The sequence below is a fragment of the Carcharhinus amblyrhynchos genome, chromosome 4, assembly GCF_965287045.1.
Source record: "Carcharhinus amblyrhynchos chromosome 4, sCarAmb.v2.hapA, whole genome shotgun sequence".
NCBI lineage: Eukaryota > Metazoa > Chordata > Chondrichthyes > Carcharhiniformes > Carcharhinidae > Carcharhinus > Carcharhinus amblyrhynchos.
This window is the reverse complement of record NC_137327.1, coordinates 86032902-86059296: the sequence shown is the minus strand read 5'-3', so window position 1 is coordinate 86059296 and position 26395 is coordinate 86032902. Positions and strand designations below refer to the sequence as shown.

General features: G+C 42.0%; 1 protein-coding gene across 1 annotated transcript in view; it reads right to left on the bottom strand.

Annotated features, from left to right (window-relative positions):
- Nucleotides 1-5318: 5318 nt before the first annotated feature.
- Nucleotides 5319-26395, bottom strand: part of msna (moesin a) — a 71197-nt gene continuing 50120 nt past the window's right edge. Inside the window, exons 5-13 of the mRNA XM_080187450.1 lie at nucleotides 25555-25638; nucleotides 22493-22639; nucleotides 20536-20632; nucleotides 18203-18366; nucleotides 15968-16098; nucleotides 13964-14124; nucleotides 10706-10798; nucleotides 8962-9198; nucleotides 5319-7187 (exon numbers count right to left, since the gene is read on the bottom strand). Coding sequence (XP_080043576.1) covers nucleotides 7023-7187; nucleotides 8962-9198; nucleotides 10706-10798; nucleotides 13964-14124; nucleotides 15968-16098; nucleotides 18203-18366; nucleotides 20536-20632; nucleotides 22493-22639; nucleotides 25555-25638 — 1279 coding nt within the window. The 3' untranslated portion in view covers nucleotides 5319-7022. The remainder of the gene's footprint in view (nucleotides 7188-8961; nucleotides 9199-10705; nucleotides 10799-13963; nucleotides 14125-15967; nucleotides 16099-18202; nucleotides 18367-20535; nucleotides 20633-22492; nucleotides 22640-25554; nucleotides 25639-26395) is intronic.

Here is a 26395-nt window from a genome sequence, read left to right as displayed (position 1 = left end):
CCAACCCCCACAAACATTGCTGCCCACCACCACCAACCGCACCCCCCCCCCCCCCACACACACGGCTGCCCGCTCATTCTATGACAGATCCGGATAATGCAGGTACCCAATCCCTCCATCCCTTGAACATACTGTCCTCACTACTGCCCTGCAGAGAATTTGCACTGTGCTGACATGCACAACCCAACTTGCAAGCATTCCCTTTTGAATGGGAGCCTCGAGTATTGCACCCTCCTCGGGGCACAGCAACTTATGGAATGGCAGCCAATCAGCACTCTGAGGGATGTATGGCACTCAACTGAATGCAGCCTTCAAAATTTCTCAAGGATTTGTTGTTAATGGGTCTGTGACTGGCCACACTCACTGCACCTGCACTCCCCTAATGATGTGGAGATGCCGGCATTGGATTGGGGTAAACACAGTAAGAAGTCTCGCAACACCAGGTTAAAGTCCAACAAGTTTATTTGATAGTAAGCCCACAAGCTTTCGGAAACGCTGTTCCTTTTTCGGGTGAGTGGAAAGTTCTGATCAGAGAAGGGCCTTTATGCTCACCTGACAAAGGAACAGCATTTCTGAAAGCTTGTGGGTTTACTATCAAACAAGCTGGTTGGACTTAAACCTGGTGTTATGAGACTTCTTACTGCGTTCTCCCCTAATAAGCCAGAGCTGTATACAAGCTGGAGGGATAGACACATGATGTGGGTATGCCGGCGTTGGACTGGCGTAAACACAGTAAAAAGTCTGACAACACCAGGTTTTAGTTCCGCACACATGAGGACGGTCTCAACAGGGATCTTGGGTTCATGTTGCACTATCTGTAACCCCCGTGACTTGCCTGGGTTTGCAAAACCTCATTTACTGTACTGTCTGGAGACAATACACATCTCTTTAAACTGTGATCAGTGCTCCTTCCACTCACATTATCAGCCACTTCAGGTCTTGAACAGCAGGTTAGGTGTAAGGATTCGCATTTTAATCAGTAATCTCTAAACTGTCTGTGCTTTATATGCTCTGTCTGAGGCCAGAACTCTCCATTCACCTGACGAAGAGGCAGTCCCCTCGAAAGCTTGTGAGTATATTATCAAATAAATAGGTTGGACTAAAACCTGTTGTTGTCAGACTTTTTACTGGGATGGACACAGCCAGTCATGCCACAAAGATGTCTGCACGCAAACCTGCACCAAGACTCCGGTTGACCAGAAGCACCTACTAGATGCCATGGAGGAGAGGTGTAAGCAGTACTTCCCCAGCCAGGGCCCTTGCCCAAGAGGTGCATGCACCACAGCATTGTGGGGGGAGGTGGCAGAAGCAGTGAATGCCAGGAGCCTGATGCTGCACTCTGGCCAGTGGTGTTGGAAAAAATATACAATCTTCTTTGAGCAGCAAGGGTGTGAGCATCCCATTTAGAACCCCGCACAAGCTTGGCATGGATCTCAAACCCTGCTTAGACACCTGAAGGTTATGCAACAAGTTACCCTTCCCCCAGGAACAGAATCTAACCCCTTCTCAACAAACAACTTTCAGTGGTGACCGCTTTCCCCGAAACTAATAGCACAACGCCTGAGATACAGGCGTGCATTGCACACCATGCACTGCAATATGTTAATACTTGTTATCCACCTTATGTTCCCACAGGAAGAGAAAATCCACAATGCATGGGAAACAGCACAGACTGCTGGTGGTGGTGGTGGTGTCTGACCTGTGGCAGCTGACCAGCATCAAGGAGTGTGCCATGGAGCTGGTAGGGGGTGATGGGCCATCCCAATTGGTGATCAGCAGTCAGGTCAGTGTCTAGCATGCAAGTGAGCAGAAGGGCACCCTCAACCTTGTTCCCCCTTAAAGTGAGTGTGATGCTGCAGAATATTTTACCTCCCTTCCCATAATGTTTGTTCTTTATTGCAGCTCTGGACTCAGGAACCCTGCTCTTCAGGTGTTGCTCCCCCACCCCCATGCTGCTCTGGAACAAACTGCCCACAAACCCTTGGATAACACCTCAGAGGGACGTTCTGAGGAATCCTCAGAGCAGCACCATTGAAGTGACACCAGCATGTACCACACAACCCACCAACAGAGTATCACCATGGTGGGTACCTTTAGTGTTGAGGCTTCTGGGTCATGATCTGGTGAGCACATCACAGCTGCTGATGCACATTGTGTGGAGGTGGCATATCCAAGGGCTCAAGCACACAGCCAGAGGTCAGGATTCAGCTGTCCCCGGGTCAGCTGCTGGGCCTCTGGGTTTGTTCCTCCCAAGACTGGTGCAGATGCATCAGGAAACCAGGGGACTTGTGGAAGGGCTGTCAGCAACCATGCTGTGACGACAAGACTGTTTAGGGGAGTTGGAGTGCTGTTGCAGGTGGTGGTGCCAACACAGTGGAAAGTCTAGCTCAGGGGTCTGTCCTCATGGATGACAGGGTCCGGACCATCCTGGAGAACTACAGGCCACAGGCAAGTGTGTTTCCCACATTCAGCAGACACAGCATTCCATGGCCATGAGTGTCAGGGGCATGTGGGCCATCGCTGGGTCTCTCACTGGCATTCTAGAGAGACAAGACTGTGACTGAGAGACTCAACAGCTTAGCCCAGGCTCAGAGGGCTACTGATGAGGGACTCGAGCCAGGCTTGCTCACAGAATGCTGTAGCGGAAGAGATCCAGAGCTTAGCCCAGTCTCAGAGGGCCAGGACTGAGGGATCACAGATCATCTAGGCCTCCAGGTCTGGCAGAGCGAGGTGACACCACAGCTTCTGGAGCTCAGTCCAGCTACCCTGACATCCCATGGAGTGTTCCTGGGGCCTCTGGGCACCAGAGAGCTTGAGCCCATGCCAGGGCCTTCCACCCAGGAGATCCCAGATGTCCCAAGACCTTCCAATTCCATCTTGGGTCCAGTGAGATGAACAAGGTGGCACCAAAAATAGTGCCATCCACAGTTCAGCAGGGACCCTCCAAGTCCCGGCCAACCACAGGACGTCTGTGAAAGGCATCATTGGCAATGGGACATGCATCACACCTGGGGTAGCACCTCGAAGTCTCACAACACCAGGTTAAAGTCCAACAGGTTTATTTGATAGTAAACCCACAAGCTTTTGGGGTTTGTCTCTTCATCAGATGAGTAGAGTGTTCTGGTCTCTGACAGAGCATCTAACAGCACAGTGTTCAACTATTTGCAAAACAAAGTCTTTGAAAAGCTTTGAAGGCAGCTTTGTGTTCAAATTTGAACTGCTTATTTTTTGATCTATTTGTGTTGGGATATACCTCAGCTTACAAGCCCCTGAAAACTTTGATTTGCTCAAATGTGTTGGTTCATGTGTCTTTGCTATCACTCATCTTTGGCCAGATTGATTCTGCCATTTAAAAGGTTATACTCAGCAAGCACTTGACTGCATTTACTACAATGCCCACTGCCTGCAATCAGCCAATGGCCTCATGCTCTTGTTGTAGGAATAATGTTGACATCCAAGTTATTGACTGTTCCTTGGACCCCTAGCACCACTGAGTTTCATACTGGCAAATCTCTGGAGCTGCATGATGCAAAACAGCAAAAATCCAAAGCGAGTGAAAATAGTTGTCACATTCCTTGAATCAGGATGAAGTTCCAGCTGTTGATATCCTCATTAAGTTTAATTTGGAAAGTTCCTTGCTTGTTGACACCACTTGAAAGATTTCATCCAGATAAAACCCATCTGATACAATAGCTTCATTCACCTGTCATATGTCAGAGTCTAATGTCACCATTTGGTGGTTTAGTCATAACAGACATGTTATGTCACATACCCAATATCTGGGGCATTTGTTCTCAATCACTACAAATGCTGCCTTCACATTCCAATTCCCAGCTTCCATATCCACAATGAAGCATCTAACAATTTAAGTGAGGTCTTGCATGTGTAAGGCTAGAGATCTTTGAAACATTTGAGACGTGCACTTGATTTGGTTTGCCTTCAGTTCCTACCACAATGCTCTGGCAATAGTATTATTGTCACTGTTTGAAGTACAATAAAGCTACTGCAATAATCATTGGAGCTTTTTAGTGGTCACTGACAGAATGCTTCCTCAATCTTGACATCTTCAACTTGTCTTGTGGGTGTGCTACTTTCACCTCCATTTATATTGTTTGCCCTGTTTAACTTTGCTTCTGCATTTTTTGGCAAAATGGTTTTTGCCCCCACATCTTTTCCTTGGTGGGGCAGTAGACATGTTTCCCACGCTGCCCAGGTTACCACATCTGAAACAGTGACTTTTGGCCGTGTTTACACTTACATGCACCTGGATCCTACTGTGCCAACTTAAATCAACTTTTGTTGTTGAAATGTCAAAGTGGAACCAAGTTTCATGCTATGAAATTGTCCAACCAGAAGCAGAGTGTAATCAAATGTCATCTTTATGTCAACAGTTTAGACCTACAACATAGGACCACCTAATCCATTACCTGATTTAGATTTAACTTCAAGGACAACACAAATTAATCGGCTATGTTAGCCAACTCCTTAACATCTATTTGACTCTCAACACCCCCAAGATAGGTTGGCCCACGTGTTGTAACTTACAATATCTACGCTGACAAATATGTGGTAGGCTTGCTTCTTATGCTACACTTCCTCCCAAGGATGCATTAATGGAATGTTGTATTTGCTCCCCACAAGCCCTGGCTGTGGATTGGTGGTGGTGGTGGTAGTGGAGGAGGCAGTGGGGGGATAAATTAAAATGTTTGATCTGATGAGCAAAATGTTTGCATGTTTAAATCTGAAATCCAAATAAAAGCATTTCCGAGCTATGCAAAAAAAGTTTGAACTTTGCATGCTTTAGGTTTACATCATTGCTCCCTTTGACCTGGGACTGACAGTTGCTGTACACCTTCTTAGTTTAGTGCACAGAGCTCATTTGCATGGCAAACCCAGAAAATATGGGGCTGCCAAGATGCTGGTTAAAGGGACTTGGTGGGCAAAATCTGGGATGAAGCAGGCTTTAATAGGATTTTCTTGGCTTGGAACATTTCATGCACTGAACAACCAAAATTTCCCCTGAATAATTTTCTAAGCTGACTGGCAGATACTTTACTATAGAACAGCAAACGGGTTTTCAAATTGGGATCTGAGAGGTGAGAGTTTAATTTCTCTATCTTGTTCATCTATACATTTCTGGTCATAACACTAAAAAGGTATCTTTTGCATCAACACCACTGTTTCCTTTTGGATATTTAACCAATACCATGCTTTGAAAGTTGAATGATCCATTTCCTCCACATAGAAAAACACTTTCCCAAGATACAGTTTAAAAAAAACTAACAAATCTCAAAAGATGAGAAAAACACCAAAACAAATGCAGAAATATGAAAATTTATTAGAGGTGAAAGACTAAATTGAATACAAATCCCAAAACAGCAAATAGTTTGTTACCGAGATCCCATTTGTTAATTAGGAAGTAGATTTCACTAGCGCAGAATAAATTTACACTGGCCAATTTACTATTTAAATGTATATAGAAAATATTCAAACCACTGAGATCAAGCAGCATTTCTCAACAAGCTGAAGAATCCCACTATTATTGACAAAAATCTTCCATTTTACAAAGTCATTGTAATAGATATCATAAAAAGATCACTTAACTTGAACAGTTGTCTCCTTAATATAATACTGCACAGTTCTTATAATTATTCTGCAAAATACATGATGCATGGGTACATGATAGTCTGCAAACCAATAATCTGGTTACAAAAAATAATTCTGCTCTTCCTACTTTGCATAGTTAAAGTCCAAAGTAACTACATCAAGTACATAATACTATTTAGAAAAACAACAAGCAACCATATGCACAAGGAGTGTTCCTGGTTGCAAATAAAATAGACAGACGTTGTAACACTGAGATAGACTTTTTTGGCACTTTAATTTCTATGTAAAAAAAATGATTCAGCATTAAATGGTAGCCTTGGTAAGAGAGGTTCAGTTAGGAATAGGAAGCTCAAAAACAGTCTGCATTAGCAATATCTCCAGTGCTTCCAACCTAAATATACAACTGAAAAAAGGATTTTAGTTGAAGCACATCAAATTCAAAATCTTGACATACTTTAGAGCCATGAAATTAGTAGGGAAGCATTTTATTACAAATTTACACATTTTTCCAAAATCAACTCTATTCACACAAAATGCAATTACCCAGTGGTTGCAATAACACCATAACCTTCCAGCTACTGTGAACATTTGAAGGAGCAATCCCACCCCCCCAACTAAAAACTCTGCAATCTGACAGATTTAAAATTTTAGTGCAATGTACTCCAGTCACAGCTGAATTATATGCAGCTTGAAAAATTAGAGGCAGAGCCTTACTAATTTCAGCCAACTAAGTGAGATGTGCATAAAAGCAGAATATAAATCTCAGAAACATGGGGATCTCCGTCTTCTATAACATTCCATAAGAATTAGTTTAAGAATGAAGGCTCTACCTTCTGAAATTTAATCTTTTTTTGTAATGACATAATTTGTGTCAAATCACAGATTAGGTGCTCTGAGACCACTTGGCTATAATCACTTGACTCAGAAGACCAGCCAGATTCTCCAACTGAAAACCAACCCATAAACTAAAAAAAAGTGAGAAGACAAGCAAAACAGTTAGTGATAAGTATGGCTATTGCAGGAGCCGTGTATACCATATCAATATCCCAATTAGCATAATTCTGTCTTCCCACTGCACCCCTCCCCCCCATTGTTCTTAAATTAAATAGAGTTTAGGATGGTAAGGACTCTCATATCATAGATTAGCTGAAACATGCTTAAAAATAGTACAAAAAAGTGTGAATAGAACAAAGGCTTTGAGAAAATTTGAGCTTGTGTAATGGAAAGGATAATCTTTCTGAACTTCATAGCCAAAGACTACATTTGTGCTACACAAGAACTGAAAAAATTTAATACATCTCTGTTGCTGATCTGCACAAGCTATATATTAATAAAAAAGGGTTTCTCGGCAACTCCTAAATGAAACCAAATTCATTTCCATGTAGTGGCTTACGCAGGTCACAGGAAATGGGGATTTACATGGATTCAAATTCATCAATTCGCTGCTTGGTGTTACCTTGCCGAATTTGTCTCAGGGTTTTGTATTTGTCACGTCCTGCCTTCATGTTCTCTGCATGTAGCAGGTCATTTCGTGTTTTCTTGGTCTCATCGCGGGCCTGGGCCAGCTCAGAAGTCAATGCCTATGGGTAAAGTAGCATTTCAGTCATCAGGAAAGATTGTTGCTGTTAACAGTTCCCCAGTTACGTTTCTAGCTGGCTAGAAGTGCTAAATGAACGGAGCCATGATTGGACATCCCTAGAACACTCGTGAGGTGAGACTTGACCCATCTACACAGCTCAAGTCACTGATTGTAACAACAGACATCCAAATTTTCACTTTTAAAATGATAAGATCATTTAAAGTTATAATCTATAAAAAAAAGGGTAAAAATAATACATCTTGGAATCCCAGCAATACAGATGAAGGCCATTTGGCCCATTAAGTCTGCACCAATAATTCCTTCTAGTCCTACCCCTGTAGCCCCATATATTTACCCTGCGAGTCCCCCTGACTCTAGGGGGGGGGGGGTAGAATTTACCATATCCAATCCACCTAACTTGCACATCTTTAGACTGTGGCAGGAAACCCAAGCAAACACCAGGAGAATGTGCAAACTCCACACAGACAGTCATCCAAGGCTGGAACTGAACTTGGCTCCCTGGTGCTGTGAGGCAGCAGTGCTAACTACTTTGTCATGTTTATATGCAAATAAGTATCCCAACTTAAATCCTAGGTCATCCCTGTTTAAGTATGCTCAATCATGAATTTTCTTCATACCAGGTTAAGCAAGAATCCAAACAATACACTTGTAATTTAATTAACCCATATTTCATTTCAAGCTGTGTTCATGTCACTGAAAATTAACATAGAACACTACAGCACAAACGGGCCCTTTGGCACACAAGTTGCACTGATCATATCCATACTTACCAGGCCTATCTATAACTCTCAATCCCATTAAATCCCATGTATTTATCCAGAAGTCTCTTTAAAGACCCCAACGAGTTCGCCTCTACCACCACCGACAGCAGCTGATTCCACTTGCTCACCACCCTGAGGTGAAAAACTTACCCCTGACATTAAGCTCAAAAACATTCATGTACATATGTCCAATGCAGGGCATAGATTCAGAACACTGTTCCAGGCATAGAGGATCATATAATCAAATGAAGATTAGAGTAGGAATCAGAATGTATCAGCAACTTGGTCAAGCAGATACCAAACAGAAGGCTACTGATATGCTAACTTCAACACAAACATATGAAACAGTTTGCAGTATTAACAAACTCCTTATGAATACACTGACATGGGAGAATTCAGCACTATTCATTGAAGGGATAATGATCACGATTGGGTAAACATGACCATATTCCTGAGAGATAAGATTAAGGTAATCTAATTGAGGGACTAAGATAGCAGGAATGGAAACGGCAGACAGCATTCTCCATCTGGTAGAGCTCTTGATCACAAAAAGAGGACATCCTTAATTTCGTATGAAGTCAATTAAATGAAAATCAAAGAAAAATTTCAAACTAAAGGACTGGGTGCAAAAACAAAATTAAAAAGATGCAAAATCAAGTGCTTAAAAAAGGCAAACACTTCATTGGGAAGTGCAATTAAAAAGACAGAACAGCCCAGATAAGCCTTCTACAATCCCTGTGTTCATACAAAAGGGTAGTGCTAATAACAGCAATCAACAGGAGAGTTTGACCAAAAAAAGATAAACGAAAACATTCTTGGATCATCTCCACCACATGTCCAAAACCAAACAGGTGCGTTCTACTTTGATAAATTGCTATAAACCATATCCTTAATAAATACTTGTGCAGAGGGGGATAAATGAATTTATCTGCTTTACCACTTAAAAACAAGCAGCAAGGCTCGAAACGTAATTGTAGATCAGATTGGACGTACCTGTAGCTGCTTCTGCACACGTTGGTTTTTCTCTGCCTCAGTCAACCTCTCTTCCTCACTGCGATCTTGAACGGTTCCCTCGGAGCTGAGTTCAGCACTAGCCTCTGCACTATTCTCATCATGTTCATCTGCATGCTCATTCTCCGCTTGCAGGATGGTCACTTGGATGGGTGGGGATGTTGTGGCTAATTTAAGCTCCTCTTTGGTCTTTTCCAAATCTTTTTGTGCTAATGCAGCCTGTACAGTGCATAATTGCCATTATTATCACTTCACTACATCCTACTCACCACAAACTTTGATCATAGCCACACTGAATTCATAGTCAAACATATATTTTCTGACCAAACTAATGAGAAAATACACTTCTTGTCACAGACAATTCCATTTGTTTGATTAGGTTGCCCAAAAGCAAGAGATGTGAGGAAGTCAGTCATTTGAAGCTTCTACTCAGCAAAAATGAGAATCCACTGGAAGAATCTGTGTTAAAAAGGTGTACAGTGTTGAGTATACAAGGGGAATTTCACTTTGTAGTTGCCAAAGTGTTCATTCTAGTCATTTAATGAAGTCAAAGTCAAGACCTGATTAAAGGGAAGCTTAAATTTTTCTAAACATTGTCTCTACAGACAATGTATTCAAGTGAGAACAGCCCACTTACTACCAACTTGCATGGTATTAAGTTTGTAATAGCTAAATTGAAGGGGCTCCTGACCACAATCCATCAGGTTGCAATTCAAGAGTTAATGACTATGGAGGTCCCAAATTCACTAGAATGTTTGCGAGCAGGGAGAATTGTACTGAGATTGGAATCTGGCCTGTTACTTCCCCATTGCACTACTGAAAAAGGTTATACCAGCTGCAGCTGAGTTGATGTAGTAGCCTAAGGGAAAGGCAGAAACATACCATTTAAAAAAATCTGCATCTGCACAAGGAAATCACAATGCACCATCTGCAAGGATAAGGCAGGAAAGCCAAACAATCCAGAAATAGAATCACAGAAATATCCATAAAGGAAGCACAAATACTTGCCATCAAGTATTCTCTTTCATTTAAAATCTTGTGCATAGCTCACAAACCACATCTATGCTTCTAGTCACAATTGGCCCATGTGGCTTAACATTCAAATACTGAAACTGATTAGGCCAACATTTAAAATGGGAAATCCCTATATTCCACTGACTGTTTAGTGATTACTCATTCAAGATGAAGGAGGTGGGGAAAATAAGTATTCTCTAGCAGGAAACATTGAATTATGTATAGGCATCACAACAACAAAGTGTTGGATAAGCTTAGCAGGTCTGGCAGCATACAAGGAGATGCCAGCATTGGACTGAGGTAAACACAGTAAGAAGGCTCAACACCATGTTCAAGTCCAACAGATTTTTTGGTAGCAAAATCCACAAGCTTCTTTTGGAGCATTGCTCCTTTGTCAGGTAAGTGGACTTCCTAACAAAGGAGCAGCATTCCAAAAGCTAGTGGCTTTTGCTACCTAAAAAACCTGTTGGACTTTTAAGCTGGTGTTGAGACTTCCTACTGAGCATATGTGGAGACAGAAACATAGTTAATGACTCTTCTACAGAACTGAAATGGGGTAGAAATGTAATACAAGGTTTGGCAGCACTGACACCTTCCACAGTCTGCACTCAAAGGACCATGTTCTGTTTGCTCATATGTAACTGTATCTCAGCAATGGAGAAGAGACAGGAAAAATGCAGAAGCATCTAATTCGTGAGTCATATAGCCTTACCTTCTGCTGCCACTCAGAGGCCTCCTCTTCCTTCTTCTTCTTTGTTTCCTCTAATAGATTGATTTTAGAAGTGAGTTCTGCGAGCTCAGAGGCCTACAAAGATAAAGTGCAATGGACTGACTTTTCCATGTGAACATCACTTTAGTTTTACTTTTAAGAAACACTAATGTCACATCAAATGAATTGGTGTTTGGGAAACAAGAACAAAGCAGGTGTGGGTGCGGTGCTTTTAAGAGTTACTGTTTTGGGTTCAACTTGCACCTGGCAGGGGTGAAACCCTAGATCAGACAGGGGATAAGGCAAGCCTATTGCACTTGGGCTGTGCTGACATTTGCAATCATTATGTGCCCAAGCTAGGACAGACAGGATCAGGATAGCCAGTGAGGTTAAATAGAGGCTTCACATGACGTAATTCTCAAAGTCATATCGGCCTTTTGGTCAAAATGAAATGTCAGATGAAGCCCTGAAGGGGGGGGGGAATGCCTCATCCTGTCAGCTTGGATTGTGTTGGCCTCTCATGTGGGAGCCATGAATTGGATTTAAATTTGAATAAAAAAGGTACCAAGACACACTGCACTTGTATGGATTTCTTGTTCACTCATTTGCATGTCAATGAGCTCGGACAGTTGGCAGTTTGGAAAGTACCCCCACCCTCCCCAACCCCCGGATTTACTTGAACAGTAATTACCACCAAAATCTTTAATCAGTATCTGGTCCAAACATTACTTTAAATTATATGTTTTAAATTATAGCCAGCTATGCAGAACCATTTGCTAGTTGTATTACTGTACAAATCAAGTTTATTCAAAAGCTTCAAGGAGGTCTTTATGCCTAAAAGATCAGGTGCCTTTAAAGATTCAAACAGGTACAATTAGTTTAAATGCAGTGGTGTCTAATTCAATCTGGGGCATGTCAAACTGCTAGCATGATTTTTTAAGGATCACAGAAGCTCAAATTACTCTTGAAATTCCATGATTTTGCTGCTGGTTTTGGGAAAACTGCACTGGAAAAGTTCCTACCACAATTGAACTGAAGCTCCATGCTACAAGTTTATTAGTATTACAAGTAGGCTTACATTAACACTGCAATGAAGTTACTGTGAAAATCCCCTAGTTGCCACACTCTGGCACCTGTTTGGCCATGCTAAATTCTCCCTCGGTGTATCCAATACACCAAACCATCATGTCTGTCAGATTGTGGGAGGAAACCCACACAGACACAGGGAGAATGTGCAGAGACTTAAACTGGTAATTGAATCTGCGTCCCTCGCACTGAGGCAGCAATGCTAACCACTGTGCCGCACTATTTAGCGCAAAAACACCAATTCAGCAGTCTAAGACAGGCCATAATAACTGATAGATGAAGTAGAAAAAAAATCACAAAGTAGAGGATGCTTTTCTGATGCTAGTGGCCAACAGTTACATCAGGGCAAAATTGAAAGCACATTAGCTCAGCATTTATCTGTGCGACACCAATCTTGGTCATGGTTAATGCTAACAGTACCTGAAATGGCACGTTCCATTGCATAGCATTTTTCACCTTGTTTTGGAAATAAAGTCACATTGAAAGTTTGATCTCAAAATTAAAATAAATACAACACAAAATTCAATGCAACAAAGAAACATTCTTCAGAGATTGTAGTCAGTTAATAGTAAAGATCAAAACCAGGATTTTCTGGTTCCACCTTCTGTGGGACTGGAAAAATCCTACCCCAAGTTAGTGGACCTTTGGCCAATCCATCACAGCCTGTGACAATTCCCACTGTGGACAGGATCAGAAAATCCTAACCCAGATGTTTGACATGAAATGATTGAAGAATAGTTCAAATTTTGTTTTTATTCTTTCATGGGACCTGGGCATTACTGGCTGGGTCAGCATTCATTACTTGTTCCTAGTTGTCCTTGGAGGGCAAGTTGAGAATCAACCACATTGCTGTGGCTCTAGAGTCATATGTAGACGAGATCAGGTAAGGATGGCAGATTTCCTTCCCTGAAAAAGGACATGAGCGAACTAGACTTTATCCCCCTCTTGACAACTGACAATGTTATTAGTAGATTGTTAATTTGATACTTTTTATTGAATTCAAATTCCGCCATCTGCCATGATGGGATTCGAACCAGGTCTCCAATTTTACATTGTGCTTCAGAGGAGAGAGAGAGAGAGCAACAACTATGCACCAGCTCTGCATTCCTCAAAACAATTATCCCCATCCCAACATCGGTGTTGAATCACAGCAGTAGGTTTTAAGCAGCGTGAGCATTGGGTGAATCATTGCTGTATTTGATGTCAAATGTAGAAATGCACCAACTTGCTTTCAGGGCTGTCCACATAACATGTTAAAGCATCACACAGCTCTAAGAGACAACACTTTAAAATGATTGTGCCTCAGCTGTTTGGCACAGTCTCCTCAATACACATTTCATCCATCTAGACCCAAACCTACTTTGGATAGGAAAATTATTGTGATGCCTTTGTATCACAAAGCATTTTAATGGGACATTGCCTCAGCATTCAGTGCTGGATGTTAGCAGCTTCTTACAATTCCTTCATAAACAGCTTTTTTTTTGGGCAGTATCCAATGAGCTGAAGTCACATTCCCAGGAAGGATTATAAGCAAATTGGTTGTATCCGGCATTTTCAAACAAGAAAAAAGCTGGCATACAGCTGGGGCAAGAAACTTTTCATTAGACTTCACAAAATCAACCCATCTTGTATTTCAAATGCCCAAAAGCAGTCCAAATTCAGAATAGTTGCTTGTGCGTTTATTTCCAATATTCACAAATTTTCATCCTTTATTGAATTATTCGACTGCAATCATAGGGAAATTTTCCAGATTCTATTCTCAGGAGAAAGTAGTTCAAAACTGGATGTTACAGGTCTCCAATTCCTTCCACATCCCCACACAGGACAGAGCAGCAACTTCAACTGCAACAGATGCAAGGCCAGCATTCACACATATTAGACAAGGACTGTGTTCCCAGATCTCCCATCCCACTTTGAGAGGTTGGTCAACTGAGTGACCATACAGAGCACGAGAAGCCTTCTACCTGCAATCCCCTCTGTGCAGCCTCCCCCCCCCCCCCCCCCAAACAAGTACACACCTTAGATTGTGTGGTCAAAATGAGTGGGTAGCAGGGCAAAGAGGGCCAAAATTATATACATCTGTTTGGTCAGAATCTTTAGCTTTTGGGCTGGAATCCCTTATGTTAATCTAGAAATTGTTTAAATTCCATTGATAATAGCAATGATGCTATTTACCAGGTTCTCTTGATTTTTCATTTGATTTTTGGACTGCTCAAGTAAGGCCATCTTGGTCTCTTCTGCCACCTTGCGTTCTTGATCCAGTCGCTCAGCCTCCTCCTGGGCAGTTTTCCTTTCTTGCTCAAGCTCGAGTGCTTTGCGAGTTTGTTCTTCCAGTTCTAAAGGGTAACATGGAAATAGCATATTACAATGTACCCAGTATAATCACTCATGTACACCATGCTTCTGTACACAAAAGTATATATGGAGGCCAATGGCCATTAGGTGGCACCTTTGCCTTCTCTTGCTTCCTCTACTGGCCAGTTAAGACAGCAACACATTTTATATAGTTGCAGATAAAATGTCTCATTCCCCTTCTGAAAAAAAAAATCAGCCTTCTCATTTGAGGCCCCACTGCTCAAGCCAAAAATAAAATCCAATGTTCATTGTCCAGCCTGCTCTGGCTCCGCTGCATGTTCCACCTTTCCTGCTCCACTGTTTATTTCATGCCCAATTATATCATGTCACCCTAAGTCAGCCCCACCTTTTCAAACAATGGTAGCCTTGTGAGCCGTTGTCCATTTGGCCTTTTTCCTTTAAAAAACTGTATTTACCAACACTTGATAAATTCATGGACAATTCAGCCCGGGGCTTGGGACACTACAGTAGTGTGTTTTTAAAAAGGCAGGATAATTTTTTCAAAAAAGCCACAGGGCCTGTTCAGACCCAGCTTAAAGAAAACATTAAGCCCCGACAGCCACTCAAACCAAACCATCCCCCAGTTCAGTTAAAGAAAACTGTGGCGTTGCCTGTAGCTGGACAGTTTTACTCCACTCTGTCAGAAAACAAACTGAAATTAACTGTTTGGTCTCTGACTGTGCATTAAGAGCAGCACTAACAGGTCCCATTCTCAAAGCAGAAGAACATGCAACTGCTCTGCTTCCAGCAGGGGGAAGGCCAGGGATGAGGAGAGTGACAAATAGAGATTTTTACCTCTCCTTCCCCTTGCACCCACAATCCAAGCAAAACCATTTCATTTCACCATTTTTCAGTAGTCTACGCAATATTTCCCCCTGTTCTGTACTGAAATATTTTCTTCTGATTACGGTCTCTAGCATCTTGTCTGCTCTTCAGAGTTTATACAGAATCAGCAGCTTATTTGTCTATCAGGGATGCCAAAGTCAAAACAGATTCCTGTTCACAGCAAAAATAAACACAGTCTGCTCAGACCCAAGCAGAAACCCTGGCCAGTTTTCAGCTTTATCACAGGAAGGGCAACAGCAACAAATCTGCAATTGCCCTGCTAAGGTCAGTTAACTCAGCTGCCAGGTTTCCAACTTGGCATACCCTTTTCAGTAGGGCTCCATTACGCAGTAGATAAAGTTGCAGAGTTTCCAGAAAAGCCCTTTGCAATTTGTTCCTTGGTTCCTGAACAAGGAAAGCTGCTGCAAGTGCAAGAGTGGCAGAGTACATAGTTTTACCATGCTGCAGGACTCTACATTTGTCTATGACACAACTGCTAAGTCAACAGCACCATGGAACAAATAACCTTCCAGTGAAGCTCTGGGAATCAGATTTTCAAAATAAATTTCACCAAATGATGCAGGAAGCCACTTGATACATATTTCTTGGTTACCCTGAGAAATTCTGCTCCGGCTTTCTAAATCCTACTAAGCACCCCCTCCCCACCAGGAATTGATCAACTTTTTTTTAAAAAAAACAATTTTTCACCTCTTCCCAAACCTCAAATTGCTGGGCAAGATATATTGCAAGTCACAAAGCTTTGTGTCATGATTTGGAACGTATGATAGATCAATTGGTTTATGGAGTATAATTCCCATAAAGGTCATTCATTCTCATTTCAGAGCAGGATATTGTGTTCTATATAATTAGAACTCTCTGCTGAATAGGAACAGGAAGAGAAGCTTAATACTTGTTCAAAGTCTTTCCTTCATCAATGATAAGGCAACAATGGGAGCATGTCTCCAACTCAGATCAATTTGCTCTTCCTATCAGTCTTACCTCTTTGGGCTTTTTGAGTCTGTTCTTCAATGAGCTTCAGTTTCTCCATCAATTCATCCTTTTCACGTTCTATGTTCTCTCTCTCTTTCTCTGCTTGCTCTCTCTTCTTTCTCTCATTTTCTAGCTGCGCTCTGGAGATAACCGAACATTTTTGGAAATCAAAATAGCACATCAAACTAGGCCAGGATTTTGCCCTATTTGCTGCTGGCCACGATTTCTCCCCCTGGACGGAATGTGGCGAGCCATTGGTAGCCAATGGGAATTCCCCATATGAAAAGGTTATGGGCTGTATATGTTTTTCCTGCCACATTGCTGGGGAATGTGCTGCAAGGGATTGATTTTAGCATGACTGGAAGATCCTGCCAGCTGGAAAATAATGCCCTTTTTTTTAAATTGCATTTTAATTAGGAAAGGAGTGAGCACAAACTTTACACATTATCTTCCTCAGTAGGATGAATGCATCAGTGTGTTCTACCTGAACTCTTGGGACTTGTACAGAGAAGTACAGCAATCATTTCAGACAAAAGCATTTTAACCATAACTCAGCTGAAGGAGGAACATTAGGCACAATATGGCATGCCAAAGCTCCTTGTTCCTCAATAACATATTAGCATTAGCTAGTTAAAAAGGAGGTAGACAAAAGGCAGGTAACTGTGGGCTGGTTAGCTTAACTTCTGTAATAGGGAAAATGCTTGAATCTATGAAAAAAAGTAGCGAGATAGCTGGATATAAATTGTCCCATTGGTAAGACGCAGCATGGGTTCATGAAGAGCAGGTCATGCTTGCCTAATTTGGTGGAATTCTTTAAGAACATTAAGTGTGCAGTGAACAATGGGGAACCTGTGGATGTGGTACATCTGGATTTCCAGAAGGCACTTGACAAGGTGCCACACCAAAGATTGCTATGTTACGGGTAATGTATTAGCATGGATAAAGGATTGGTTAACTAACAGAAAGCAAAGAGTGGAGACAAATGGGTGTTTTTCTGGTTAACAATCAGTGGCTAGTGGTGTGCCTCAGATATCAGTGTTGAGATCTCTTTTGCATACAAGCAAATAAACGAACTCAAATTAACTGAGGGCCACAATTGTTTACGATTTACATAGATAATTGTGTTGTGGACCAAGCAGAGTGTCATCTGCGAAGTTTGACACTAAGAATGAGTGGCAGAGCAAAGTGTGCAGAGGGCATTGTAAGGCTGCAAAGGTACATAGATAATCTAAATGAGTGGGTGAGAGCCTGGCAGATGGAGTACAATATTGGTAAATGTGAGGTCATCCATTTTGGTAAGAGTAACAGCAAAATTGACTATTTAAATGGTAAAACATTGCAGCATGCTGCTGTGCAGAGGGACCTGGGTGTCCTTGTGCAGGAATCTCAAGAAATTGGTTTGCAGGTGCAGCAGGTAATTAAGAAGGCAAATGGAATTTTGTCCTTCATTGCTACAGGGATGGAGTTTAAAAACAGCGATGTCATGTTGCTGCTGTATAAGACGCTGGTGAGGGTACACGGAGTATTGTGTACAGTTTTGGTCTTACTTGAGAGAGGATACACTGGCACTGGAGGAGGTGCAGAGGAGATTCACTTGGTTGATTCCAGAGTTGAGAGGGTTGACTTATGAGGAGACTGGGGCTATACTCATTGGCATTCAGAAGAATGAGGGGAGATAAAATTACGAAGGGAATAAGATAAGATGAAGCAGGGGAGTTGTTTCCTCTGGTGGGTGAAACTAGAACTAGGGAGCATAGCCTCAAAATAAGGGGAAGCAGATTTAGGACTGAGTCAAGGAACTCCTTCACACACAGGATTGTGAATCTGTGGAATTCCCTGCCCAGTGAAGCAGTTGAGGCTATCTCATTGAATGTTTAAGGCAAGGATAGATAAATTTTTGAATAGTAAAGGAATTAAGGGTTATGGTGAGCAGGCGGATAAGTGGAGCTGTGTCCACAAGATGATCAGCCATAATCTTATTGAATGGCTGTGCATGCTCAAGGGGCCAGATGGCCTACTCTTAATTCTTGTGTTCTCAGAAAGGCAGCAGGACCTTAGTGTAGGTTTCGTATGGAGGATAGGATTCACAAGAGTCATGTTGCATTGTCCAATACAGATATGGCAGTCTCTTGCAGAAATAATAGGGAATGTGGCTGCATACTCCAGTGAAACTGCCATTATAGGATCCCATTTTAAAGTTTGCAGATCGAAACCCACTACTGCTTCAATGCTAATATTCCTGACCTTTCCAGTTGTTTCTGATGTTTCTCTTCTCTAGCCTGAGCCTTCATCTGCTGGACTTCAATGGTGTCTGGCTTGCGTCTACGCATATATAGTTCATGGTTCCCCATGCACAATGCCAAGATACGTTTGTTAATGCGGAGACGAGGTGCATAGAATATGAAATCCTACAAAAATGAGAATTGGGAATATTTTAATATTTTAAATAAATCCATTAAAAATTGATTGCATCATGCATAATCAGAACACAAACCCACATCATTTAACTTATCTCCATTTTTATCCTGCATTGCTCCCCAGCCTCTCAGCTTGGAAAGCTGCATGAACAAAAAGATAGAGAGGTCAACATTTCATGGCCTGGATTTTACATGCCGCTGCCCATCATGTTTTCAGCAGAGGGGCACGTAAAATATGATGGCTTCCTGGCTCATCACCTTGCCACCCACACCTAATGCAATTCCATAATATGCCAAGTGGGTGGGCTTCAAAATATAGTACACTCGACACATTTGAATTAATAATTACCCATTAGCAAGTCTATTGACCTGAATATGCTGCCAAGGCCATAATATCGTTGGCATGCATTATCAGGAGTAGGAGGCCATTCTTTAAAGGCCTACAGGGGAAAGAAAAAAAATTGGGGGAAGGTGCATCTCCAATTTTCCTTGTGCACTGTATGCCCTACATACCACATGACCAATTCTCTGGGATTTATGATCCCTCCACACACAAACCCTGGGACCTGCCTTTCCTGAACAACCAATCCTCTTTGGGGTTCTTCCTGCAGTGCCCACTAAGCAGCTCTGGCTCTGCTGGGATTGGTGCAGATGCTGACCAGATAGGCTGGCAGTTCAAGGGCAGGACTTCTCCCAGTGAAGAGCAGAAGTCCCACTGTTGACTAGTTCAGCCTGCCCACTGCTTCAGCTGCTGCTAGTGACCTCCATTCGTCACAGAATGCAGGAACTGACACAGATGAACACTAGCTTGCTGCCAACTAAGATTTGTATTTTTTAGTAACCTTTCGGGGCAAACAATTTTTTTTTTAAATGAAGTCATTTAATGAAGTTAAATGTTTTTTTTAAAAAAATGAACTGTTTACCATTCACATAGATGATCTGGAGGAGGGGACCGAGTGTAGGGTAACAAAGTTTGCTGATGACACAAAGATGAATGGGAAAGCAAATTGCGTGGAGGATGCGGAAAGCCTGCAGAGAGATTTGGATAGGCTAAGTGAGTGGGCGAGGATCTGGCAGATGGAGTATAACGTTGGCAAATGTGAGGTTATCCACTTTGGAAGGAATAATAGTAAAATGGACTATTATTTAAATGGTGAAAAATTACACATGCTACTGTGCAGAGAGACCTAGAGGTCCTTGTGCATGAATCACAAAAACTCAGTCTGCAGGTGATCAAGGCAGCAAATGGAATGTTGGCCTTCATAGCGAGGGGGATAGAATATAAAAGCAGGAGGTCTTGCTGCAATTGTACAAGGCACTGGTGAGGCTGCAACTAGAGTACTGTGTACAGTTTTGGTCCCCTTATTTGCAAAAGGGTATTATTGGCCTTGGAGGGGCTAGACAGGTTACATGCAGAGAGATTCTTTCCACTCAAAAGGAAACAAGAACTAGGGGACACAGCCTCAAAATAAGGGGAAGTCAGTTTAGAACAGAGTTGAAGAAGAACTTCTCTGAGGATAGTGAATCTCTGGAATTCTCTGCCCATTGAAGCAGTGGAGGCTACCTCGTTGAATATATTTAAGTTACAGGTAGATAGACTTCTGATCAATAAGGGAATTAAGGATGATGGGGGGCAGGTGGGCAAGTGGAACTAAACCATCAGATCAGCCATGATCTTATTGAATGGTGGGGCAGGCTCGAGGGGCTAGATGGCCTACTCCTGCTCCTATTTCTTAAGATCTTATGTTCTAAGTCAAGTGACAATTACATTGAATTGATAGGCATCTTCAGAGTTACTCAGTACAAATACAGCTTAGGCCACTCCTGAACCAGGATTTAAGAATCATCTTCACTGCTTTCTAGAAGAACAGGTTGGACACTGGAATCCAGAATTCTGGTCAAAACCAGGTTCAAATTCATTGCAGTGAAATTATGTTCAGCTCATAAATCATCCTGCTGACTTATCTGGAAGTCAAGTACTCTTCCATTCTTGGAGGGACTGGGTTCCATTACAACTTAAAGTCACGTTCATCTACAGTGCTCTGATGGGCTACATCTAGACTTGCAAATTAAGAGTAATTGAATCTCTGCAACCTGAAGGTGTCAGATTAGTTGGCAGGCAAATCTCAACTGGTCCATTTTGTGATGTGATATACTTACTGGCGCTTTTTTGTCAATTGGTTTGATGATAAACTTCTTGTCATTGAATGAAATGTTACGAATTTCACTCCATGGGAATCCAATTTTGGGTGTCAACCTTAAAAAACAAAAAAGTTGAAATATTCTTGTTCAACATCCATAAATTATATGCACTTCCTCCTCTTCACTATACTCAAAAATCAAATTGAGCCAAATTTCTCTTCTCCCTGTATTGGAAACTCAACAATTCCTTGCGAGTTAAAGCTCTGCCCTGTATAAGAAATCATTTAGATTAGATTCAAGGCTCAACTACTGAGCAAAGAACATCACAGCAACAAGGAACAGGCCTTTCGGTCCTCCAAGCCTACACTGACCATGCTGCCCATCTGAGGTAAAACCCCCTCCTCTTCCAGACACCATTTTCCTCTATTCCCATCCTATTCACATTTGTCCAGATGCCCCTTAACAGTCACTATTGCATCAGTTTCCACTACCTCCCCTGGCAGTGAATTCCAGGCACCCATCACCCAGTGTGAAAAAAAACTTGCCTCGTACATCTCCTTTAAACCTCGCCCCTTAAAAAGGTATGTCCCCCCTAGTAATTGACTCTTCCACCCTGCGAGAAAGAGTCTGACTATCCACTCTGTCCATGCCCCTCAATCTTGTCGGCTTTTATCAGATTATCCCTCTGTTGCTCCAGTGAGAACAAACCAAGTTTCTCCAACCTCTCCTCATAGTTAATGCCCTCTATACCAAGCAGCATCCTGGTAAATCTTTCCTGTACCCTCTCCAAAGCCTCCACATCCTTCTGGTAGTGTGGCAACCAGAATTGAACACTATATTCCAAGTGCAGCCTAACTAAGGTTCAATAAAGCTGCAACATGACTTGCCAATTTTTAAACTCAATGGCCCAGCCAATGAAGGCAAGCATGCCATATGCCTTCTCCACCTGCACTGCCACTTTGTGACCTGTAAATCTGTGCACCCAGATCCTTCTAACCTCAAGGGTTCTGCCATTCATATTAAACCTTCAAAATGCATTACCTCATATTTGTCCAGATTAAACTCCATCTGGTTTTATGTTGAGTTAACCAATTTCAAGTCAAAACCAATCAAGTCACAGCAGCAATTAGGATATAATTTATTCCTGAGACCTTGGGATTTTGTGGAGGGAGGGTTGAGAAAGGGAAGAATAGCAGGCGAGGGCAGGATTGGACTTGGTTGTGATGGCAGCTCAGTTTAAAATCCAGCCACCCACCTGGTCTAAACTAATATCCAAAATAAATTCCTCTGCAGCCACAGATATGGCTGTGGCAGTACCTGTTTTAGCAAACCTTAAAATGCAGGCAAATGTATTTCACGTATATATATTTACTCAAGACACATCTGCCACAAGTTAAAATTTCATATCACTTGTCATTGACCTTGCAATGATTTTAAAATCAGTATAGCTTCCAGCTTTTTCTTCAGTAGTTGAGTGGTACTTAGAGATATGGGGTTGGGTTTTACAACCTCGCTCTTCCCAAAGCTATAAACTCCCACTTGGTCGACAGACCTTTACATGGTCAGCCCCTTGCCCGTTGATTCCTGTGGCAAGTAGGACAGTAAACCTCCAGCCATGGACTCATACCAAGACTCATTCAAATGTTTGGATGTTGCTTGCCCATTACCATGATGTCCACAGTTGGAGTTGCCAATTAAGGTCTGGTTATTTATTCTAATTGGTCAAGCTATTCATGAGGATAGCTCTTAATAAACTGCAGTTTTCATGGAAATGCATGACTGCATTCATTACGCCTCATTAAAAAATGAATTAGCAACATCTTGATTTTTAATTAACTATCTGTTTCAACTCCAGGGTTCAATGGTCAGGTCAAAGTAGGGAGCAAGGGTTTAAAAGAATTTACCCCATCATCTGCTTCCATTTTATCATCCATTTGCTTATATTACAGACAACATTGCACCTGGAGGAATCTACCTGTCATCGTGTTCATAGATGTTCAGTCCAAGAGCATCAACTCCAAGCCACAGCTCAGAGCCTTTTTTGTTTTTGATGTTGAAGTAGTTGACACCATACATTTCAAGATCTTGAGCAATCTTCAGATATTCCATCATGGCATCCTCCCTGTTAATGAAAGCAGATGGCAGTTTCAAGATATGAATGGAGATAAAGTTACCAGTTTTTTTAAAAATGTGATGAGATTTGGGTGTTATTGGCTCTGCCAGCATTATTGCCCATCTCAAATTGTTATGAAGAACCACTTTCTTGAAGCACTGCAGTCCATGTGGTGTAGGTACACTCACCATGCTATCAGGAAAGGAGTTCCAGGATTTTGACCCAGTGACAGCAAAGAAATGATGATCTAGTGTGAGGCTTGGAGAGGAACTTGCAGGTGTTCCCTACATTGGCTGTCCTTGTCGTTCTATGTAGTACAGCATGGAAGTTTGTAAGGTGCTGTTAAAGAAGCCTAGGTTGAGTTGCTGCAGTGTATCATGTGGATAGTACACTACTGCCACTGAGTTGGTGGAGGTAGTGAATGGGTTACCAATCAAGCAGGCTACTTTATCCTGTTTGAGGTGTCAAGCTTCTGAATGTTGAGCTGCACTCATCCAGGCAAGTGGGGAATATTCCATCACACTTGGTGGACAGGCTTCAGGGAGTCAGGTGAGTTTCTTACTGCAGAATTTCCTGCCTCTAGCCACAGTATTTATATGGCTTCTACAGCTCAGTTCCTGGTCAATGGCAATGCCCAGGATGTTGATAGTAGGGGAATTCAAAGATGGTGATGCCATTGAATGTCATGAGGAGATGGTCATTGCCTGGCACTTGCAGCACCAATGTTTTATGCCACTTATCAGCCCAAGCCTGGATAATGCTCAGGTCTTGATGCTTATGGACAGGTACTGCTTCAGCATCCAAGTTCTGAAGTGCCTAACATTCAAACATTTCCACTTCTGACCTGCATGGAGGGAAGGTCACTCAAGAAACAGCTGAGGCTGACTGTGCCTAGGACATGACCCTGAGAAACCCCTGCAGTGATGTCCTGGGAATGAGATGATTGGCTTCCAAAAACCACATCTTGCTTTGTGCTAGGTATGATTCCAGTCAGCAGAGTTTCTCCCTACCCCATTCCCAGTGATTTCTTTGCCCAGATTCATTGATGCCATAATGTTATCTGCTGCTACTTGGTCACAATACATTTTGCACACCTGCTTGAAACAGCAGATTTTCTAGTTTCGTAATGTGGTTTTAGTCAAAACATTCTCAAAATGGATAGTGGGGAAGGGGAATAGAACAGGAATTGATACTGCTTTAAAACCAAAAAAAAAAAATCCAATGCTACCTTGGACATCAAGTTTCTGAGATGCTCTAGTTCTAATGGGGATAGTGAGGGACATGTCACAGGACTTGCAGAAATTCTTGTTGTACAGGTTGTGTACCAAGTCCCATGCACTCAGCCCACAACTCGGTCTCATTAGCAACAATTGAGCAAAATTACCAGGTTAAGCACAAAATATCTGGTTTAGTCTTAAGCAATGATTTTAAAGAAATTATTTTGGTTAAAACAATTTAAAATATAGAAACAATGCTTATTTGCACTGGCTCTTATACTCATACAGGTCTGGAGCTTGAAAAGCCAAAAAATTTAAACCCATAAGTACGCACAATATGCTAACATTATAATGAATGCAGAATAAATTTATCCAGAACTCCTTTCAGAACTTTAAAATCTTTATACTGGGAACACAGCCACAAGGAGCCAGCCAAATCACAACATACTAAATACACAGTGAACCTCAGGATTTAGGGTTTTAATATTTATATCACTAATCCGAAGACACTTAATCATAGACTATATGGCCCATTGAACTTGCACAGACAACAATTCCACCCAGGCCCTATCCCTGAAACTCTACATATTTACCCTGTTAATTTCCCCGATATTAAAAGGCAATTTATCACGGCCAAATCAACTTAACACACACATCTTTGGAGTGTGGGAGGAAACCCACAGGTGGAGTACGTGCAAATTCCATGCAGTTGGCCCAGGTCCCTGGCGTTGAGGCAGCAGTGCTAACCACTGTGCTGCCACCAACAATACATGGCAAGTTTTAATCACTTAGGTTTCATTTCCATTCCTGATAGTGTAACGACCATTAAAAAAAATGGACGACTGATAAAAGATAGCCTGGGTGTTCTAAATCCAGCATAGATGAAACTCAAAGCTTGGAGAGCCACATTCAATGTGAAATCAACCTAAGGCTTTTCAACTTGTGGCTTTTTAACTTGTGGCTTTTTCCAAAAACACTGATTGCAGTGATCAAGTTGGGCACCATACGAGTGAACTATAGGATTCATTTTATAGAAATCCTATAGTGCAGGAGGCGGCCATTCGGCTCATCGGGTCTGCACTGATCACAGTACCACCCAGGTTCTTTCCCCACAACCCCATGCATTTACTTTAGCTAGTCCCCTGATACTAAGAGACAATTTAACGTGGCCAAGCCACCTAACTCGCACATCTTTGGACTGTGGGAGGAAACCAGAGCACTTGACAGAAACCCACACAGCCACAGGGAGTGTGCAAACTCCACACAGACAGTGACCTAAGCTGGAAATCAAACCTGGGCCCCAGCACTGAGGCAGCAGTGCTAGCTACTGTACCATTTTGAAGAAGTCAGGTTCACACTCAAACCATCTTTCAATGTACCATACATAATATGGTCCAGTCCCTTATTCCACACAAATCACTACAAAGCCAAGTTACACCCCTCACAGCACGCAAGTCAGCAATGTCTGTGCTGTTAATACAATAGGTGCCAATATGTACAGTTGTCATTTTAGTCCTGAACATTGGAATTGAAGGAATTGCCACTCAGGTCAGTATTATACTTTCAGAATACAAAGAACACCAGTTTATCACTAGAGTGACCAAATACGGGTTTTGCATGACTAAAAAGATTAACTGTAAATTATTCTGGTTTATTAATTAACTTATCCTGTAAAAAAAAAATTACACTGCCAACTTCTGATATTACCTGATCATTCCTCGGTGCTCTTCATGCCAGATCTGGATCCGATCTTCCCACTGTTCTTTGTTTAACTTGTGCTGTTCCAGGACACTGAAGGGGACAGTGAACAGTTGCATCATAAGCTACACACAAAACTGATTCCCACTGGATAGCCATCATAAGTAGAGAACAGTTGAGTTTGAGTTGGGTAAAAAGGCACCAGTCAGCTGCACTCCTATGTGTCTCAAATTCAATGCCAGTTCAGCAGCCATACTTTAGATCTTTCAGCGGTACTTCGATTGAGCGTGTACATTTCAAAATCCAATACCACCTCAACTTAATAAGCCAACTCTGTTCATTGGACAGGACAAAGTTGAAGAATAAAAACTACTACATAAATCGACAGAGTGGTTAGGTGATGCTAAGCTTTAAAGCACTTGGACTGAAAAAGATAGGATTAACCTAGGCAGGCGAGAGTTCCATAGCCAAAATCTTGGCAAAGAAATGGAGGGAGCAGGAAATTTATTTCAATGGAGGCAAGGAGGGAATGTGCACATTACAAGCTATTTTCCACTTCAACTTTGAAAGAAAGTTCTTAAACTTGAAACTGAAGAAATGGGGAAACAACTTTTCTTCAGGTGAGGACAGAAGAAATTATCCTGAAGTACTTCAGCACTGTCTAGCAGCCACATGCCAAGTATTAGAAAAAGAACTCCTAATAAATGTAGCTACTTATTGAAAATGAGTACAAATCCCACCTGCCAAAAACAGTACATTTAAACCCTTAGGTGTGTCAGAGGGAGAAGGGAGAGAGATATCTTGGGCTCATTATGTTCCAACTGAAAGTCTCCTTTGTCTGTTGGTTATA